The following is an 18,326-nucleotide window of genomic DNA, read 5'->3' as shown; positions in this document are numbered from 1 at the left end:
GCATTGTTATAATGTAGTAAAATAGTTTCAGTTATAAGCCTACACTCCACACGTCTTATGTGCTTTGTGCAGATAAATCAGTGCTTTGTGCTGAATTATAGTGCTGGGCGATAATTCGATAACGATAATTATCGCGATATAATTTTAACAAAAGTTCGATAAATGTTCGATATATATGTTTATGCTTTGCGCATGATATGGGCATGCGCACAAAATGCTGCACGAGTGCGCGTGCGTGTTGCAGACCGGGCAGCGAACGTGGTGCTGTTGACCCACACGGTGGTGGCTGACAGGATTGTAGTTAGAGTGGAGAAATGAGCGACACTGAAGCAAATGTAGTGCTGCCAACGACCAGCTCAAAAAGTTGTTAATTTTTACCAATTAACTGTCTGGTTTCTTCAACTTTCACTCAGGAGAAAAAATCTGCCTTTAAACTTGAAATAAATAATTATTTGACATTTATCGTGATAATTATCGATATCGACTTGAATTAAAATTTTTATCGTGATGATGTTTTTGGCCATATCGCCCAGCCCTAACTTAAGCCTAGAGACTCATAAATCTGAAGCTTATCCTAGTTTCTGCGATGCTAAGCAGACTGAGAGTGTCCATCACGGGGTTAACCACAGCAGGGCTGGTTGACTTTTACATAAAGTTGCAAGGACTGGTGCACCTTAAGTGAATTGTCAGTTGTCTTGTTTAATTGTCTGCAATGGGGACTTGAAACCCCAACCTTCCAGTTGAGAACACAGATTCCTAACTGCCCTAACTCTATGCTAAAGTAGTTAAAGCAGGTAGCTGCGTCAGCATGCGTAGGCTGCAAAGGAATAAGTAAAGGTAAATTCCATGCCAAAAAGAGAAGAAAAGAAACACAACGTTTCGGCTGTGGAGCCTTGTCCGGGCGTGTGACACCTTCTAACACGATGCTGTCCTCTATCTGTGGTAGAAGGTGTAATGAAGAATTCATTTTCAGGTCTTAAACTAATATAACATGCCTCCCAAATCAGAAGCACATTAAACAAGGAAGCCGTTGTGTAAATCTTTATCTACTTTTTTAAAACCAAAGATATAAGAAGTGCATCATGTCTAAGAGTCTGAAAGAAGTAAATTGGTCATCATGTTTTCATTGAACTCATTAATGTGCATCTGTATCTGCACTGGTGCCTTGTGAGAGCACACATACAAGGTCGTTTCATGCACCTGCAATGTGCATTTTGGTCTGACATTGTTTACCTGGAACATGACCTGCTACCACATTACAGCTGCAGTGCGTGATTTCAAAAATTTCAATTTAGTTTTACGTTGTTTCTTGAAATATCCTCAGCAAACATGAGTTGGTAGTAACTGCAGCTCTAGTTTTCATCTGGGCCCTGAATCTCCCTCCTTGTGACTCCTGACCAAAACCTTTCCTGATCACCTTTCTCAGTTCCAGAAGAACTGTTCATTTTGCCTAGGTGGACACAACTTGCCAGACTATCAAGTTTGCTAGCAGAGCGTTAAGTAGCTAAAGGCCATAACTCGTTAGCAGGGTCTAAATAGCTGCACTGCTGTAGTAATTATCTCAGTAATGATAATGACAAGGGTGTAGCCAAGGTAGGCACTCTGTTATGAAACACAAGTAGCCTGTCTGTGTGAAACAGCAGGAGATTTTGTTTCTCTCTTTATCTTTGGCAGCTGTAGAAATCATAAATGTGTGTATAGGCACTGGCTACTTCCTCAGGCCTTGTATAAATTTCAGTTAGTGTTTTCCCATGATAAGGCTCCTAAATTTCAGCACTTGGAATTATAAAAGGAAAAATGCAATTTAACTTTAATACTTTAACCATCTTCACGTTATGTTAATGATCTTAATAAATCAAGTGTTTGTTTATATTATTGTTTTTGGTGTTATAAATATCTGTTCTGGAAATTGAAAATACTACAATTTTTAATCAATATACGCATCTATAGGTATACAGTATATGGAACCTAGCTATTATACTCATTACCTTTTATTGTTACAGAAGCTTTATCATACAATAACTGTAGTATGCTGCATTTTTATAGTTTATTTTTTGTCACATGGCATGCCTTTTAAAAAAATCTTCTTCGATTTATTACTTAATATCTTTAAGCTAAACAAATTCTCAAATAGTGTTTGACACCCATTTCTGTAAAAGTGCATCTGTCGCCCAAGGTTGTTTTCTGTTAAAAACAGTGCTATGTTTAGAATTCTGATTGCCACTTAACTCACCAATTAAGCACAGTTTTCTAATTATGAAGTTATCTGAGCCCATCCATCTATCAGAATACACCCTGGATGGGATGTCCAGTTTATCACAGGGCTGACACACAGGCACAAACACACACAAACACCCGGGTCAGTTTCTGCAGAAGCCAATTAATGTACCAGTATGTCTTTGAACCTGGAGCACCTGGAGCAAATCCCTATAGTCACAAGGAGAATATAAAAACTCCACACAGATAGCACCCCACAAATTGAACTCAGGACCCCGGTGCTGTGAGACAGCATTTCTGACCTCAGTGCCACCATTGTGCTGCCTGTTGTCTGTATCATCTGCTTCATATCACATTTGTTGGCAGTGGAGAGGATGGGTGATTTTATGCATCATGCTCTGGATATATCAAAATATTTATACTGTGGTCTTGTGATGGTGTGAATTAAACTGGGAATCCTGTTTCCTTTCATACATAACCTTATCACTTTGCACATACCATCCCAGAAGCACAGTCACATTTCTTACCATGCATGTGTTGCTACACCTTTGTTTTTTTCATTCTCAGGAGATAGCTTGGAATGCAGGAAAGAGGATGTGAGCTAAACATTTTCCACAGGCAAATCACACATTCTCTCATATATCAGATTCACTGCTTAGCTTTGAGCGATTAACTGTTGGTAATGATGCATACTGCGTTTAGAAAGTGTTTTCAATAGTGCTTGGGTTTTCATGATATCCGACAAAGCTCAGCTACAAAAGGTTAATTATTTATTGTTGTTGGTGTCTAAAAATCTCAGTTAAGCTGGTCATTTTATAGCAAAAAATCTCATCATTTTGCTTTATTTAAATTAGGAAATATGTTGCCAAAATGAGAATAAATTGAGACTTTAGTGTTAAATTCAAAACCATAAAAGGCACTGAAACGATTGATGACTGACGTTCACCCCAGAAATTAATTTGAACTCATTGTTTCCCACACGTTTGGTGCATTTAATCAAAGTAAAGTAAGCAACTGATAAAAGAGCCTTATAAAAACAGACATTCATGCTTTCTTACATATAAGTAACTAGATTATGTTGAAGTTAAGGCAAAAAGTTAAACATTTATATGACCACAAAATACATCCCAAATGGTCTGTGTGTACGTTCCGTGTGTCATTAGATTTAAACTAAATGTTTAGGTTTTTTGGTGTAAACTGTCATGTCAGATGAAGTCTTATTGTCTTGTATTGCTTTGGGCTAAGACATTTCTCACTTTCAGTGTTGACTTGCATTATTTTTCTGTTTCTCAAAATTCAACATGGATGCTTAACATGGATGTTAAATCATCCTTTCAAAGAGAGAAACGTATAGCATAGTTTGAATATGAATATTTAAATGTTCATCTAAATTATATTTAACAAAAAATGTATGTTATGCTTCTAGACCCTTCTCTGGTGCTATTATATTGAATAAATGTGCTGATCTGCATGGCTTAAAATCATATTATCTGAAGAGATTGCTTTGTGAGTATTCACACATGGAGATTACTACATATCTGGTTTTGCTGCAAGATTAAGCAATGCATTTTGTTTAAAGATGGCTATAATCCTGACTCTGATATTTATTTTACTTTGTCTACAGGGGCGGTGTATTTGGAGGGTGGTTTGGAAGAGGCCAAAGAGTTATTTGGAAGGTTGCTGTTTAACAGTGAGGTAAAACATGTATGTAAAATTAATTTCTTTAGTTGATTTATATAAAATTTGGGTAGACATGCATACTTGATCTTATTTGGGACTTGTCATCAGTAGTTCTGTATCCTTTCTGTACCTTTCAGTGTCCTGTTCCACATGTTAGTTTTGATTTTCATCCAAAATTAAAATTATTTCTGTATGTTTCTGTGACTTTCAGTTATTCCTAAATTACATTACTGACTTGTGATTTATCTTGTACTTAACCCAATGTCAGCACTATTTTAAATATTTTATCTAAGCTAAAATTTTCCAGCTAGTTGTATGAATTAATAAGCTCCATGATATGTTGATCTTTCAAATTTCTGTAGCTTAGAAAGGGTAGATACTGTTTAACAACTGATTATGATAAAATCCATTTGCAAGGTTTTTACTTTGTACTGCATTGCTTGCAAGGTCATCTTGGGCATAAGCCTTTCTAAATTAGCAGTAGCTGTGTACATCAGAAATAGAGGATTACTGAAGAACTATAAGACACCACACAGGTAGGATAATGTTTCTTATCCTTTTATGCCAGTAAAAAAAACGTATTCAAACAGCTGGTTTATTGTATCTTCTGATTAAGACAGAGATTAAATAAAACGTCTCCTAGCCTTACTTGGTTATTTGAACACTACTACACAGAGACGATTGCAGTGGATGGTACAAATTGAAAGGATAAACCAAGGGGGAGGGAGACTACTTTGAACATTACACTGATAGAGGCGAAGTTGGATCTTTTGGGTTTTTGTTGTCATTAATCATCAGTAGTTTGCTTTTGTGTTGCTCACCATCTTGTGCAGGCCAAGTCATTCTGAGCAAGTGCTCCTTTTATTTCTGTCATGACAGAACCGTGATCTCCCTTCACCAAATATTTCCACTGTGTACGAGCAGTAATTAAACGAATTGGTCTGTGTGAGTGATTAGTATGCATTTGCTTCTGCCTTCATTTCTTTGCATCACCCTCAGGCTTTGGCTCCTCGAGTTCCATAGTTACTCTCAAGGCTGTCATTTGCATTTGCAGTAAAAGAATTTGGAAATCATTAAATGTGCCATCTTTCTATGAACTGTAGTAGATAGAAAATTGTCTGTAACCAGTAATGGGTAGTGGGTAATACTGCCCAAATGAAAATAATAGTGTTATTTGCAATTTGTGTTGAGGAAACTCTTATTTTGTAGCCTCATCTAGTGTATTTAGTCACTCCAACCAAGACACAAAAAAGACTGTTGCAACAATTGAATGATTCTCCAAAACTGTGGGTGATTGCCTGCTCAGTGTGTACTGACATTCTGCCACCAGTAGAACCCGCCCTTCAAAACTTTTTGTTGTAAATATCTCGCTAATTGTGTGACTCCTAAGTGAATAAAGTATAGCAGTTTTTATATGTTTGTTGAGGAGTATAATGGTGGTCAGTCTCATAGGATATTCCGTTTTTAGTTTGGATGCTGAGCTCATATTCAGGGTTCCTAGTTGTGCTATCTCATACAGGGATCTTCTGTGTTGAATAGGTAAACAAAAAACATGAATCTCGTAGGGGTTCAGTGCTGTCACACAAATATCTGATCAGGTGTATTCAGTTGCCGCTCTGTAAAATAGGTTTTTGTAATGGTTTATTGTGGAGGTTATGAAATTCAGTGGTAAATTCTGAATGACCTGAACACCTGGAAGTCAGCTAGAAAGTTCAGTATTAAAAAAGTCACTCAGTTAAGACAGAAGAACTACAAGTAATTAACTTATTTGTTGCTTTCTAATTAAAAAGTATGCTAAAACTATCCTAAAATTCTAAAAGTACTGCTACAGCTACATAAACAATATTTAATATGATAAAAATCCAAAACGATATGCTAAATAAATGCTATATAAGTACTATATTAAATTTGTTATACAAATATGTTTTTCTATTTAATATGCATATGGGACAAATACTTGAAAAGCCCAGAATAAAGTAAGGTTTGAAAATGAATAGAGGCATTATCCATGCTAATTGCTTTTCCCAATGTAAAGTCACTTAAGAATTCAGGATCCATCCATTCACCATCACCAGACTCCAGCAGTACTACCTGCTGACAGAAAACACCCATAATGGACATAAAATGCAATCAACCGTTTATAACAACCCAATGTTAGAGCGGGTTGTCAGATTCTTAAGGACCTCCTGAGGGATTGTATCCTCACCGTAGTAGCTACAGGTACTACTCAGTTTAGTGTCACTGAAGACCTATAAACCTAATTTCAGTCACCAGATGATCACTTGTACAGAGGTATCTGACTTGAATATATCCTGCAGCCCGTATACCATCTCAGACCTTCAAATGTTCTTGTTAGAAATCTGATAAAAGTATATTTAGGCCAAATAGCAGAGTATTGAATATGCTGAATAATGGTTATGATTGTCCGTCATTATTCTGTTTATGTACCATCCATGTAATTAGTAGGTAACCGATGATTATTTCTAATTTAGATCTCTTTCATTTAAATGGCTTTTTCTGGAATGAATGAATGCTATGCACGTTAGCTGTTAAAATTTCTTCTTGAATATTGCAGGGCCTTATCTATTACTCATCATGACCACCATTGAGAACAGAGCTCATGTTATGCATTATAATTCAGGGCATTAGATTTAAATGAACAGCGAAAGAAGAGCAGTGCTGTTTTTTTTTTAAATGTAGGTTTACTGAGGTCCAAGGTCATCTTTACTACTCCCACCCAGTGAGTAACTTCATATTTAAAAAAAATCATTGGATTACATTTCTGTGATTCTGCATTCAGAAATGGTTCTACTGCATAAATAAATGTAGCCAGAGTGGTGTTCAAATCACGTATATTATGGTGCACAAACATTTTTAAGTAAGAAGATTAAGATTTAAGTAAGTTAAATTTCACAGTAAAGGATCGGTTTTGTCGTAAGACTGTGTAAAAACATTTTCAAATAACAGTATTTAAAACTAAGAACATACAGTATCTATGCCTGGCCATAGGTTTCATTCAATTAAACAGGTGCTTTCATTTATGCTACCTTACTTCAGGCAGCGACATCTTAAGAATGCACATTGTTAAGGAGTTAATATGTCTGTCTATCATCAGAAAGCCGTTTATTTCAGGAAATGATCTTTGCAACACAGACGCATAGGGCTCAAGGCAGGACTGCATCCTAGACAGAATGCCAAACATACGGAAAAGCACACGGGGAATTTAAAGATGCACAGATTAATTTAGCCAGCATGTTTCTGGGAGGTGGGAGAAGGAGAATACAGAGAAATCCCATGTGGGCCCTGGGAGAACATGCAAACTCCACAAAAGGTCTGCTTCAGGTCAGAATTTCACCCTGGACCCAAAAGCTGTGAGACAGCAGCAATAAACCTCACACCACTGCACTGTCTTGTAAACAGTGCTTGTAATAAGGCATACAAATATAGAAAGTACAGAAAACATCACATTTTCATTTGCAATCCTGATTTTGTTTTTATTTTACTGTATGATAGTATTATTGAAAATAAAACACATATAGGACATCTTTGATTTGCTGAGGGCAGGTCAGTTTGGCGGTGACACAGTATGTCTATAATAAGGGAGAGAACGTGTTGCGAGACGTGGCATTCCCATCAGTTCAGAAAGTAGTGCCTATAAAATTAATGCTAAATGGCTTGAGGTGAAAAATGGAGATCAATTGATTATGAGTTTAGCTGCTATAGTGATGTACCTCCATGTCACCCTTTGTGGCAGAGGGAATACATAATAAAGGGATCGTTTGCAATTAAGGCGTTCGCTGAGCCATTTGAAATCATTAGATCCCCTCATTTAAAACATGATTGAAGTGTTTAAAACTAGGCTTTCTGAGAGAACAGCTGGCAGCACAGCTATTTAGACTGCATGTGCCTCTATGACCTTGACACTACAGCATCATTAAATTTGCTTTGAATTTTATGTATTTGTTTGTAAATGTTTAGTTTGTAGGAATTTAAGTCTGCTTTTCTTCATTTTGCATGCTAGGAATCTTAGATCCTCTGCACAATGTCTAATCTGTCAGTATCCTGTATTCCCGTCTCAAAGGATAACCGATCCACTTATTTCAACATTGTGATTGTGACACCCAAATCTTCCTCATCAAGAATGGTACATAGTTAAGTCTTCAAATCCCAGAACAATGTACAAATGAATAGCGATGAAACATTTTAAAATGTACTGTCTATACATTGTTGTGTGTGTATAAAGATAAGAATTTATTTGACACTGTGCAAAAAATAAGATGGGGTGGAAGCTGTAATATATAGATCTTGTTTTCGAAGACTTTCCTATCCTAGATATCCTGGACATTTTCTGAATTATTGATTGTACAGACCAGTCAATGTTTACTTTATTTTTTATTGAAAATTTTCTAGGTATGCCAGCAGAGTGTGCTAGGCATACACTTTCTGAAATTCCTGCACAAATGTAGACAGATGCCTAGCTGTGCTGCTTGAAACAGTTGGACTACCAACATTAAGTTGGTATGATATTTTTACTGTTTTTAACAAATGAAAAATTAGAATTCATTGTGCTAACATGAGTAATTGTATCTGCTGTTTAATCTTTGAGGAAATTTATTGCTTTCTGCTAATAAGCTAGGGTTTTAAAGGTAAATGCTTTGCTGTATACAAGGTCTCTTGTCTTTATCTGTCTTTATCAATGTCTCAGGCAGAATGGTTGAAAAAAAACTGTCCTTGTGGAAATAAGTAGATTCTTCTTTACCAGGGTCTTTCAGAAATGTAATTCCTGCTCTCTTTCAGGTTCATTCTTAGTTGATTGGCTATAAAATGATCAGACATTTATCAGATAGGTTGTATTTCTTATGCGCCTGCATGTCTGTAATGCCTCTCAGACCAGGTAAAATGGACAAGACTGTGCCTCTCAAGACTAGTCTGTTTCAATAGTTTAGACAAACTCCATTAAGATGGAGTAAAGAAGAAACTGAATTAAGATTGATTTATTGGTTTACCCCATCTGGCTGAAGAAACAATAGGCTGACCTCAGTAACAAAGCTACACCACCCACAGCCAGATGGAGTGAGGCCAAAGAGCTGCTGATGCATATTGCTGGATGGATACATGTTTTAGAAACCAACCTGGTACTTGGGCTTAGGTTCGGAGACGTGTGTAAGGTTTGGAGTTGCCTTTCTTTCAGCACCATTAAACTAAAGAAATTTGAATATTAACAAATAATTTTTGGCCTCGTCGCCTCTCATTATAAGAGATTAAAACAAAAATGTTTTTTTTTTTACACCAAACTATTTCTGTTAAGATTAACTTTAAATGAATAACTGTCATTTATTTTGGCAGTTTTCATTATCTTAATAAAATATCTTGGCCTGGAAAAGGTTAAATTGTAAACAAAGAAAATAAATTAAAATACTTACTAGAAAACTTTTCTCTGCCCCACACTTTGGACTGCCCTTCACTATGTACTATGTATACTGTACTATAAAGCATTTTAATGCAACAAGAGAGAAAGTTTAATGAATTTAATGTGAATATTTCTCTTGCAATCTTCAAAGTAATCTTTTTACGTTTGTTAATACATAAGTGCTGTAATATGTACAAGATTCTTAAAAAATAATCTGAAAGCAAAAGGGTTTCGACATTTTGCTAGTTGTGTCACAGCAGTCCATTAGACAGCAGTGACAGGCAAGATCTGTTGCTGCTTTGATCTGTTAGCTACCAAAATAATTTTTTAAATAAAGTTACGTCTTGAAAGCAGTGTGCTTACAGTACAACTTTCAAAACTTGTTTGCTACAGCTAAAACTCTTAGGCCCCAATTTTGATTGCCTGGGTTGTTATTAATGTTGAGTATAAAGTGCTGTTTGCATTCTAGTCGGTGGCTGAACCTATGCTTTCCACACAGGTTCTGCATTGGTATTAGTGAAGATGATTGGCACCGTTTTTGATCAGTGGTCACATTGATGTTCCTTCACAATCCACCTTGGAAGCTTTTTCCTCTGTGTAATTCCCATTGAGTTCTACAGACTAAAACATTCAAAATCAAAAGCATAGTAAGGAAAAGACAAAATATAACAAGGAAAATGTATAGACAAAATACTAAACACAGATTATTTGTCCATGTGGATACATACACGTGTATAGATAGATAATACTTTATTAATCCCGTAGGGAAATCGATGTGTTACAGCAGTCCAGCCCAAGACAAGCAAAACAGACATCAGAATAGTTATAAAACAAAAGACAACAAAATAAATAAATACATAGGCGTGTGAAAAATGTGATGATCATAGTCACTGTAAAAACAATAAAATATGTGCAAAATGCGCATAGGTTTATACAGACTGATTGTCCAAAAAGTACAATGGAGCAAACATGCTGTCCATAGACGAGCAGATGAAGGGCTATCAGTCCTAGCCTAGGGCAGCGTTATACACCCTGACAGCTGTATGTATCAATATAATATATGCAGTATGTATCAATATATATATATATGTGTAGAAAACATTGGTTGTATCATTTCATCTATTGGATGTGCAAGGTGCTGTGCTGCAATCTGCTGTTTTTGCATCCCTTCTTCTTTTCTGAGGTTGAGATCGCTGCCATAAAGGGCTTCCTAAAAGGCATGTTCAAGGCTCAATATCAGCTGCGAGGTTTACCTCTATCTCTGCACTGGTTGGTTAAGTCCAACGGTGCTTTTGCAGATAATCACTCTCTTGGTACAGGCCGTTCCCTCCAGTGTCATGGCTGTGTTTCCACCGGTTCTCGCACCCAGGGGGTTAAAAATGAGGCCTCTCAATCAAAAGAGTCTCATTTTTCACACACTGTTTGCTTCTTGCAAGATTTGAGCTGTTTTTACAGGATTTTACAGTTCCTACTTTGCCAATATTACAAAACAGTGTTTGAAAGTACAGCCGGTAAATCAATTGTGTAAAATGCTTACTTTTTATATAATGTTAGTATGGCTGGAATTTATTGACTTTGCTGCACTATACAAATGAAAGGGGAGAAAACGGTGAAAGGGAAAAAAAAGCTGCAACCAAATTGCTTTTAAAATGAATGTTGTGATTTTATTGGTAGACTCTGCCTTTTATTTTCGTTCCAGACAGTCCTCCAGCTCTGGCATATTAGCTATTCCCTCTATTACAAATGGAACAACAATTCATTTAGTGTTATTTTATCCTCTCCAAAGGAGATTTAAATGGTTCCCCGGAGTACTAAATGTTATTTTTACTATCTGCAGGACCTGCGGGAGGTATGGCTTAATTATCCACCACATCCACTACAAGTACGTTCCCTTGTTTTCTTTCTTATGGACTTAATGTGTTTGCTTCTGCAGTAGTAAGTATATGAAATATAAAAAAAGTAGCTTAAATGATATTGCAACCCTAGGACTCAAAAATAAATATAACTGTCTGTCGTGTGGCTTGGCATTTCCTTCATTGCTGTTGTCCTGGAGATAAAAAATAAAAATGTGAAAGTTTGTACAGAGCATTAAGTTATATCGCCTTCAAGTGCGTGCTTCAAAAAAATGGGCAAAATATTATAGTCATCCATATATAGGAAGGTTTTTCTAAAATTAATTGTTAGTTTACTTAAGAACAAAGAAGAAACTAAATTAGAAACCTTTACAATCATAAACATAAGACTGCTTACTCATATAAAGGATTTTATAAAAATTGTAATAAAATAGTTTGATGTTGTTTTCCTTAATTATATCGAGTTACATTGTATAACATTTACAGTTAGTTACAATAAAGTTATAAAAAAATTATAATTTGGTAAACTTCATATATTGAAATAAAAATATATTTTTTTCCTATTTCTATAATATGGTATTGTTTTAATAGATTTACACATAGAAATACGGTTTATAACTAACACCCTAAATTCTGTTTGTTTATGTACTGCTAAATCTGATCATTTTTGATACCATATTAAAACAGTTATGGTAGTTTTCTTACATAGTTTAATTATTTTTGGGGGTTAATTTTATATTCTTCATTTTTGTTCTTTTGAGTTTTTGTTCTTCAAAAAAATCTTACACACATGTGACAATATACTAATTAGAAACAGCCAGTGATAGTCATTTATATTTGAAACTTGGGATCGCAGATGAAATATTTTATCACAGGACACAAGGAGTGGCTTGTGATAGGCTATTCACCCTAACCGTATCTATTTGTACTACATACTGTAAGCTGGAAGAAAAAAAGATCTGCGAAACAAACAAAAATAAGCTATTTTAAAGAAAATCTAGAAAAAAAACAAATTCAACTTGTTTTATCTCTTGGTTGCTGATGTTCCTCAAGATTGCAGTGCTAGTTGCCCCAAAAAAACAAAAATAAATGTTTCAAAAACATTTATATTAACAAAGCACATCCTTGGAGGCTGTAAAAGAGAATGTGAAATCGAAAGATTAGTGCTTCCTTCCTTACTCCAGATGCCACAAAAAATCCTGGAAACGCAGTGCAGCTATCACCATTTCCATAAATGGCTTTTCCTACAGCATTGAATTCTTTTTACCAGTGCATAGAAACCAAGGTTGAAGAGTCTTCAAAACCTTGTGTTCCTCAGTAAGGCGAACAGGCTAGACAATAGCAAAGAAAAACAATTGGAAATGAAATGTTATGGAATGAAATAATATGACACTGAAAAATCTATAGCCTTCACCCTTGACACCCACATTGACAGATAATTAAGGCCTGCATAAACTAAGTAAAAAAAGATGTAGGTTTAATCCCATAAACTGCTCTTTTTGTTATTATTTGCCTTTAATGCAGAATAAAATATCGGTATGTGTTTTTTCTTTTCAACCTTTATTGAAATGTGACAAGGTTGTGTGTTGTGTATTTCTAATCCACAAATAATATATACTGCTGAGGATATTTAAAAAAAAAATCTAATTTTTGAGTGATACAAGTTCTAAGGTTTTGGAACAGCTGAATTTCCCCATTAATTGACAAATTGAACATCAAAAGAAGCCTATCACTCTAATCATACATGTATGTTTTTAGAACAATAAAGTATATCCACTTTTGATATTGATTGAGATTTTTCAATGCGGGTTTGATAAGTGAACATTCGTAATTGGTCCCACTAGAGTGACTTTAACTGTTGGATTAGCATTAGATTGCCCTATTAGTTAGAGAGTTGCTCAGACATTGATAGGCGATGAGATGATTTAGCCTGTTTGATGTTAGGCCTTGACAAAAACTTAGAAATATGTCATTTTATTTTGTTATGTTTGTGAAACATTACAACTACACCATTGATTTTTTGGGGGGGATCTTAATATGCTAGTGCTCTGCTAAGTCTCCATAACGTGTACTGTTAAATTAGAAACCTATTTATTGATTAAGTAAAGTGATACTGTTAAATGCTGTTGAATCTTGAGCAGAGTTCCATTGTAAATAATATGAGCAAAACAGGAATTTGAGCTCAGGAATTTAGCCGAATGTCTTAATTTCCTCCTTGATTACCTCACCAATATATGCTTTAATGTGACTTGTAAATTAATAAATCAGTTCTCTTTTATTTTATAAATTAAAATATTCCAGTTCATTATATTACTGAATATTCAGGTTAATTACTGTGTAGCCTCCTTTTAAGCGTGCCAAATGCTCAGCACTTTGTGTGAAAGTATGAACTGCAGCTGACACTTTTCTTGGGGGCTACAAGAGCAGGTAATTCATTAAGCTTGATATTTCACAACTCTTAGTGGCTTGAAACATCACAAACAAAAATCATCTAAAGTTGTATCCTCTTGACATGATTAACCCTTTTGGAAAAAAAAAATTCTGCAGTTTAGAAGACCTTATGCTAAGGTGGCATTTTTTAAGCCAATCCCAATCAAATAGAGGTTAAATATAGGACTGGTTCTCATTTTGTTGAAGTATTTATGGTGAGCACTTACTTTTTTTAATCTGCTGTGTGTCTCGCTAGGTTCAAGAGCCAAACACTGATAGGCAACTCATTGAAACATCTCCAGTGTTGCAAAAGCTGACAGAATTTGAAGAATCCATCGGAGTGCTTTTCACACATGTTCGCCTGTTGGCACGAGCTTTCACCTTGCGTACTGTGGGATTTAATCATCTGACTCTGTAAGTCTGAATAAAAATGATAAATGACATTTTATCCCTCAGGATGTTCACTTTTGAATACAGTGCTGGTTTTTAGTTTAATTTTTGATCATCCTCTTTTCCTTTCTCACCTTAAATGTTATGAAGTTTTCTCTATGTATGTAATGTACTTTAAAAAAGTTAGAGGTTGCATTTGCACATTTGGCAGATACCTTTATATTTTAAAGACAGTTGCTGTCAAAAATATTCATCCCCTTGGACTTTTTCACTTTTCACTGTTAATCATAATGTAATGAATTGTGATTTTTTGCCAATGATAGACACACAAAGTGAAAACACAATTCTAGAAATGCTCCTAAATAAATTAACAAATAACATAGATTGCATAGGTTTTCAATGGCAAATTAAATACACTATGATGTAAATGCAAACAGGAGCATAGTGTTCAGATGTAGAACATAAGCTTATTTGTATTTTGTGAAAACTTATACGCTGTATGTTTTTATACTGTATAATGCTTAACTATACCTTTTTAAATCCCTTATTATTATTATATGAAGAGTCAATGGACTATAATTGTCACCCTTGTACAAGGTTGCGAATTTGCTTAAGTAGAGTCTCAACGAATTTCGTTTAGTCCCTTTGCTTTGTAATGCACTTTTTTGTTGTTAAGTTTGGAATATGGAGAGTAGCGGCACTGACATGATTAGATTTGGTTGTGTGCAGGAAACATATGTCTGTATTCATAAAAGCTTTGCAGCTCTGCTAGGTCACCTCTTGTTTTCTTTTCCTGGAAAACAAATTTGTACTCTACTGTATGCTACCAGTCATTGACAATAAGACAAACATCTTTTTTCTCAAATCTAAGACATTGCAGTAGATCTTAAATAGGCAAAGAAGTGGTAATTGCAGGTAGAGCTGATATCCCCAATACTTCTGGGGGTGACAGTCCTCATTTTAAACTGTTGGGTCTTATCACTTTCCCTGATTACTTTGTCACTTAAGCTAAAAAAAACATCCATTCCCACTTATAACTAGGTTGTGATTTATGGTATTTCCTAATATTTTCCCACTGGGCTATCATTGCAGATGTCTATTTTCTATGTTTTTTTAGCTTGACCAATGTGAATAAAATATTGCATTCATTCTGCTTTTAATGCTGTTTAGTGGAGAATCTCTAAATATGTATATGAAAGAACATCCTACCTGTATGATTTAACTACCAACCAACTAATCTACATTGTCTCCCCCTCAGCAGTTGGGTTGATGTGATTTCTTAGAAATTGTGGAGAAACAAATCTGTTTAGCCCTCAGAAAAAAGAATGCATCTCTGTTTCTATTTTTAATAGCAGCATCTTTTGAAGGGCAGTTGTCTTTTTTTCAGTCCAGTCAGCTAACATTCCACTAGATAATATAAGTGAGAGGTCAGTCTGTGGCTATTGCAATCAATGCTTTCAAACTATAAGACCTGTTATGATAGAATAACTAACCATTTCAGACTAAAAGAGCCCTGGAGTTAAAAATACAGTTGGTAAAGCATTCCACTCCTTCATGGCAGTATTTGTTTAAGAAAACACAGAGAAAGTATTACGAATTGTGCAGATCTGTCCCTGAAACCCATCTGATTTGGTTTACCCTTGGAGCCTATGAGGGTATTTTAGATCAAAGCCAGGACTGGAAAAAGACTTTAGTTGCAGCCTCTCCTTCAATTTTTGTCCCTGCTAATGTAGTGCACAGGCTATGTTAAAGTTAATGCAAGAGATCTCAGATATTTTGATAACCTTTTTTCTAATATCTCTCCATTAGACTAAATTTAGTCATTTAAAAAATGTCAAGGCTTTTCATTGCAATTAAGAGTTAATTTCCATGTGAACAGATTACTTATTTGGAAAAAATAAGTGAAGAAATATCATAATCGCAGTTATACCGTTTTAAACACGTTTGACATTATTTAAAAAAAATATTTTCTCATTCAATCCAAGTATGAGTTAAGCCATCAAGGTCCTCTGTTTCCTATTTATAAATCTTTTTCATCATCAGACTTAAGGTTTTAATTAGCCTGCTTCCTGCTGCAGCTTAGCACATCTAACACATTAGATATCAAGGATGATCTGAAATTTGAAATACATGCCTGTAGTGTTCACTAAAAGCTTTTAGAAAACTACAACAATGAACTTTGATTTTAACTCTTATATTTGTTTTAGAGATAACTGTCATTGTCTTGGATGTTTTTAATGTATAAGACATTGTATAGTTGGTTTCACCATGTTGAAACTCAACCTTAACCTATGACTCCCTTTAATCTTAATCCAGTAATGTGGTTTGCATACTTAACTTAAACTCTGCAAATGTTTTTTTTTTTTCATGTAGTCAATGCCTTTAAACCAACTTTGAGTTTTAAACAGTAATCCCCAGTTTACATAAAATGCGAAACATGCATTATCTTAGAATTTCTGTTTTTTGTGGGCCTTGGGTTTCTCTAAAGAGACAAACATCTTTTATCTCAAATGTAGGACATTACAGCAGATCCCAAATAGGCAAATGGTAAGCACAGTTAGAGCTGATATAGCCATCACTTCTGGATTGGATAAAGTGCCGACAGTTGTTATAGTGTCCAAACTTGTTCATATTGGAATTTGTTATAAATTTGCTCTTTGTTAACTATGGAATTTCTAACAAATTTCGGTGTAAATCAGTTTGGTCATCTAAACTGATCTGACATGTCATCAGCAGAATGAGTACAGCTCCCACCAGTCTGACAAGCTTGCAAGTGCCTGTACAAACACAGGAGGTATATGGTCAAGCAAAAGGTTCTGTAGCTGTCGATACATCCCCGTCACCTCTTCTGGTGATTAGTCGTTTTTTTACTGCAAAAACATGATTGTTTTTGTCAAAGAGATTTATGTCTTAGACAAAGAACGTTTCTGGTTTTAAATTCTACTCTGTTAAGATGATTACGCTCATTTTGCTGAAAAAGAATGCCCGTTTATAAATAAAACATGTCAAATGGAAATTAGACAAGTAATTATCAAACATATTGAAAACAAACCACAGTCGTTGCAACACTTGGATAAGGCTCATCTGGCTGTGATGCAGATAGACTCACTTGCTGGGATACACAGATGGTCTTATAAATTTTTGTATCAGTCATATTAATCAGAAACATAATATTCCACTAATCAGTTAAGCAAAATGGTTTTCTTGTTAACCGTGTAATACACATTCCTTGATGCATATAAATCCGAGTGCAGCATAATTGTCATTAATTCCTTTGACTTCTGAATATGTTTTTATACTGATATTAAGCATATGTGCTCCTCTTGTGTTCTGTAAATGTTTTAAAAAAGAAAGTGTCTCCTTCACTTACAAGTACCATTTTATTATACTTTACACATCACTTCTTTTTTAGCTTGAAAAATGCCTTTTAATTTCAGTTAATGGTAATGTAATGACTTTCAAGAGCTTACACTCATCTGTCCACTTTTCTTTAGAGGCCACAATCAGAGGATGGAGTTCCTGGGAGATTCAATCATGCAATTGGTAGCCACTGAGTACTTGTTCATCCATTTCCCAGACCACCACGAAGGGCACTTAACGGTGAGGATAATGAATGTCTGTGGTAGATTAAATAAAATGCCTGGGACTTGCATGACAGAGGCCATTGGAGACTTGATGGGCTTAACTGTACTCTTAGTCAAAAATTAGCATCTGAGCACTGGATATCTGATAGATGCACAAGAGCATGACTTTAAAGGTGGGTTGGTTAAAATCTTTGGAACAAAATACTGTGGCAAGTATGGATAGCTTGCTTTTCAAATGGTGCCATCGTTTACTTTCTTTTACTGAGACCCAGCTGCTATAGAGATCCATTTTAGTAATAACGAAACAGAAGCAAAACACTGAGAGACATGAACCTTTTAGATCTTTAGCAGTAAACTAAGCACACTTAATTTCGCATATGGCTAAATAAGAGGAAAAAGAGAAAACCACTTCACAAATGCTACCATTATTTGGCAGGCAAAGTGTATCCATTCCTTGTTTCTTTAAACTCTCTAACTTTGTTCTATAAAACAAACTTAAACAAAATACCCTTTCAAAAGTAGAACATACATTTTAAAATTGCCTCTTTGAAACAAAGTTTGGTAGCCATGCTGTGTACTTTATAAATCATAGGGTTGTAATGTTAATGCAATTTTACTTCTAAGCACTTTTTAAAAAAACTCAATAGCATGGATTACACAAAAGTGAAAAGAAAAGCACAGCAAATTGACCATGTAAAACCAGGAGCGAAACTAAATTATATGTTTAAAGCTACAAAAAAAAGCTTGGTCTATAAGTGATTT

At 35.1% G+C, this 18,326-nt stretch overlaps 1 protein-coding gene across 4 annotated transcripts in view; it reads left to right on the top strand.

The window, feature by feature from the left end:
* drosha (drosha ribonuclease III) overlaps nucleotides 1–18,326 on the top strand; it is a 68,538-nt gene that overhangs the window by 27,490 nt on the left and 22,722 nt on the right. For 2 of the 4 annotated variants that reach the window (XM_088643975.1, XM_088643977.1), the window contains 4 exons: nucleotides 3,842–3,912; nucleotides 11,145–11,189; nucleotides 13,847–14,004; nucleotides 17,475–17,580. In XM_088643975.1, the coding sequence (XP_088500101.1) occupies nucleotides 3,842–3,912; nucleotides 11,145–11,189; nucleotides 13,847–14,004; nucleotides 17,475–17,580 (380 nt within the window). Of the gene's footprint in view, nucleotides 1–3,841; nucleotides 3,922–11,144; nucleotides 11,190–13,846; nucleotides 14,005–17,474; nucleotides 17,581–18,326 lie in introns of all 4 variants that reach the window. The other 2 variants (XM_088643974.1, XM_088643976.1) reach the window with 1 other exon arrangement.

This window comes from Lepisosteus platostomus, chromosome 8 (assembly GCF_059453375.1).
Source record: "Lepisosteus platostomus isolate fLepPlt1 chromosome 8, fLepPlt1.hap1, whole genome shotgun sequence".
NCBI classification, from domain to species: domain Eukaryota; kingdom Metazoa; phylum Chordata; class Actinopteri; order Semionotiformes; family Lepisosteidae; genus Lepisosteus; species Lepisosteus platostomus.
This window is presented reverse-complemented; position numbering and strand designations above follow the sequence as displayed.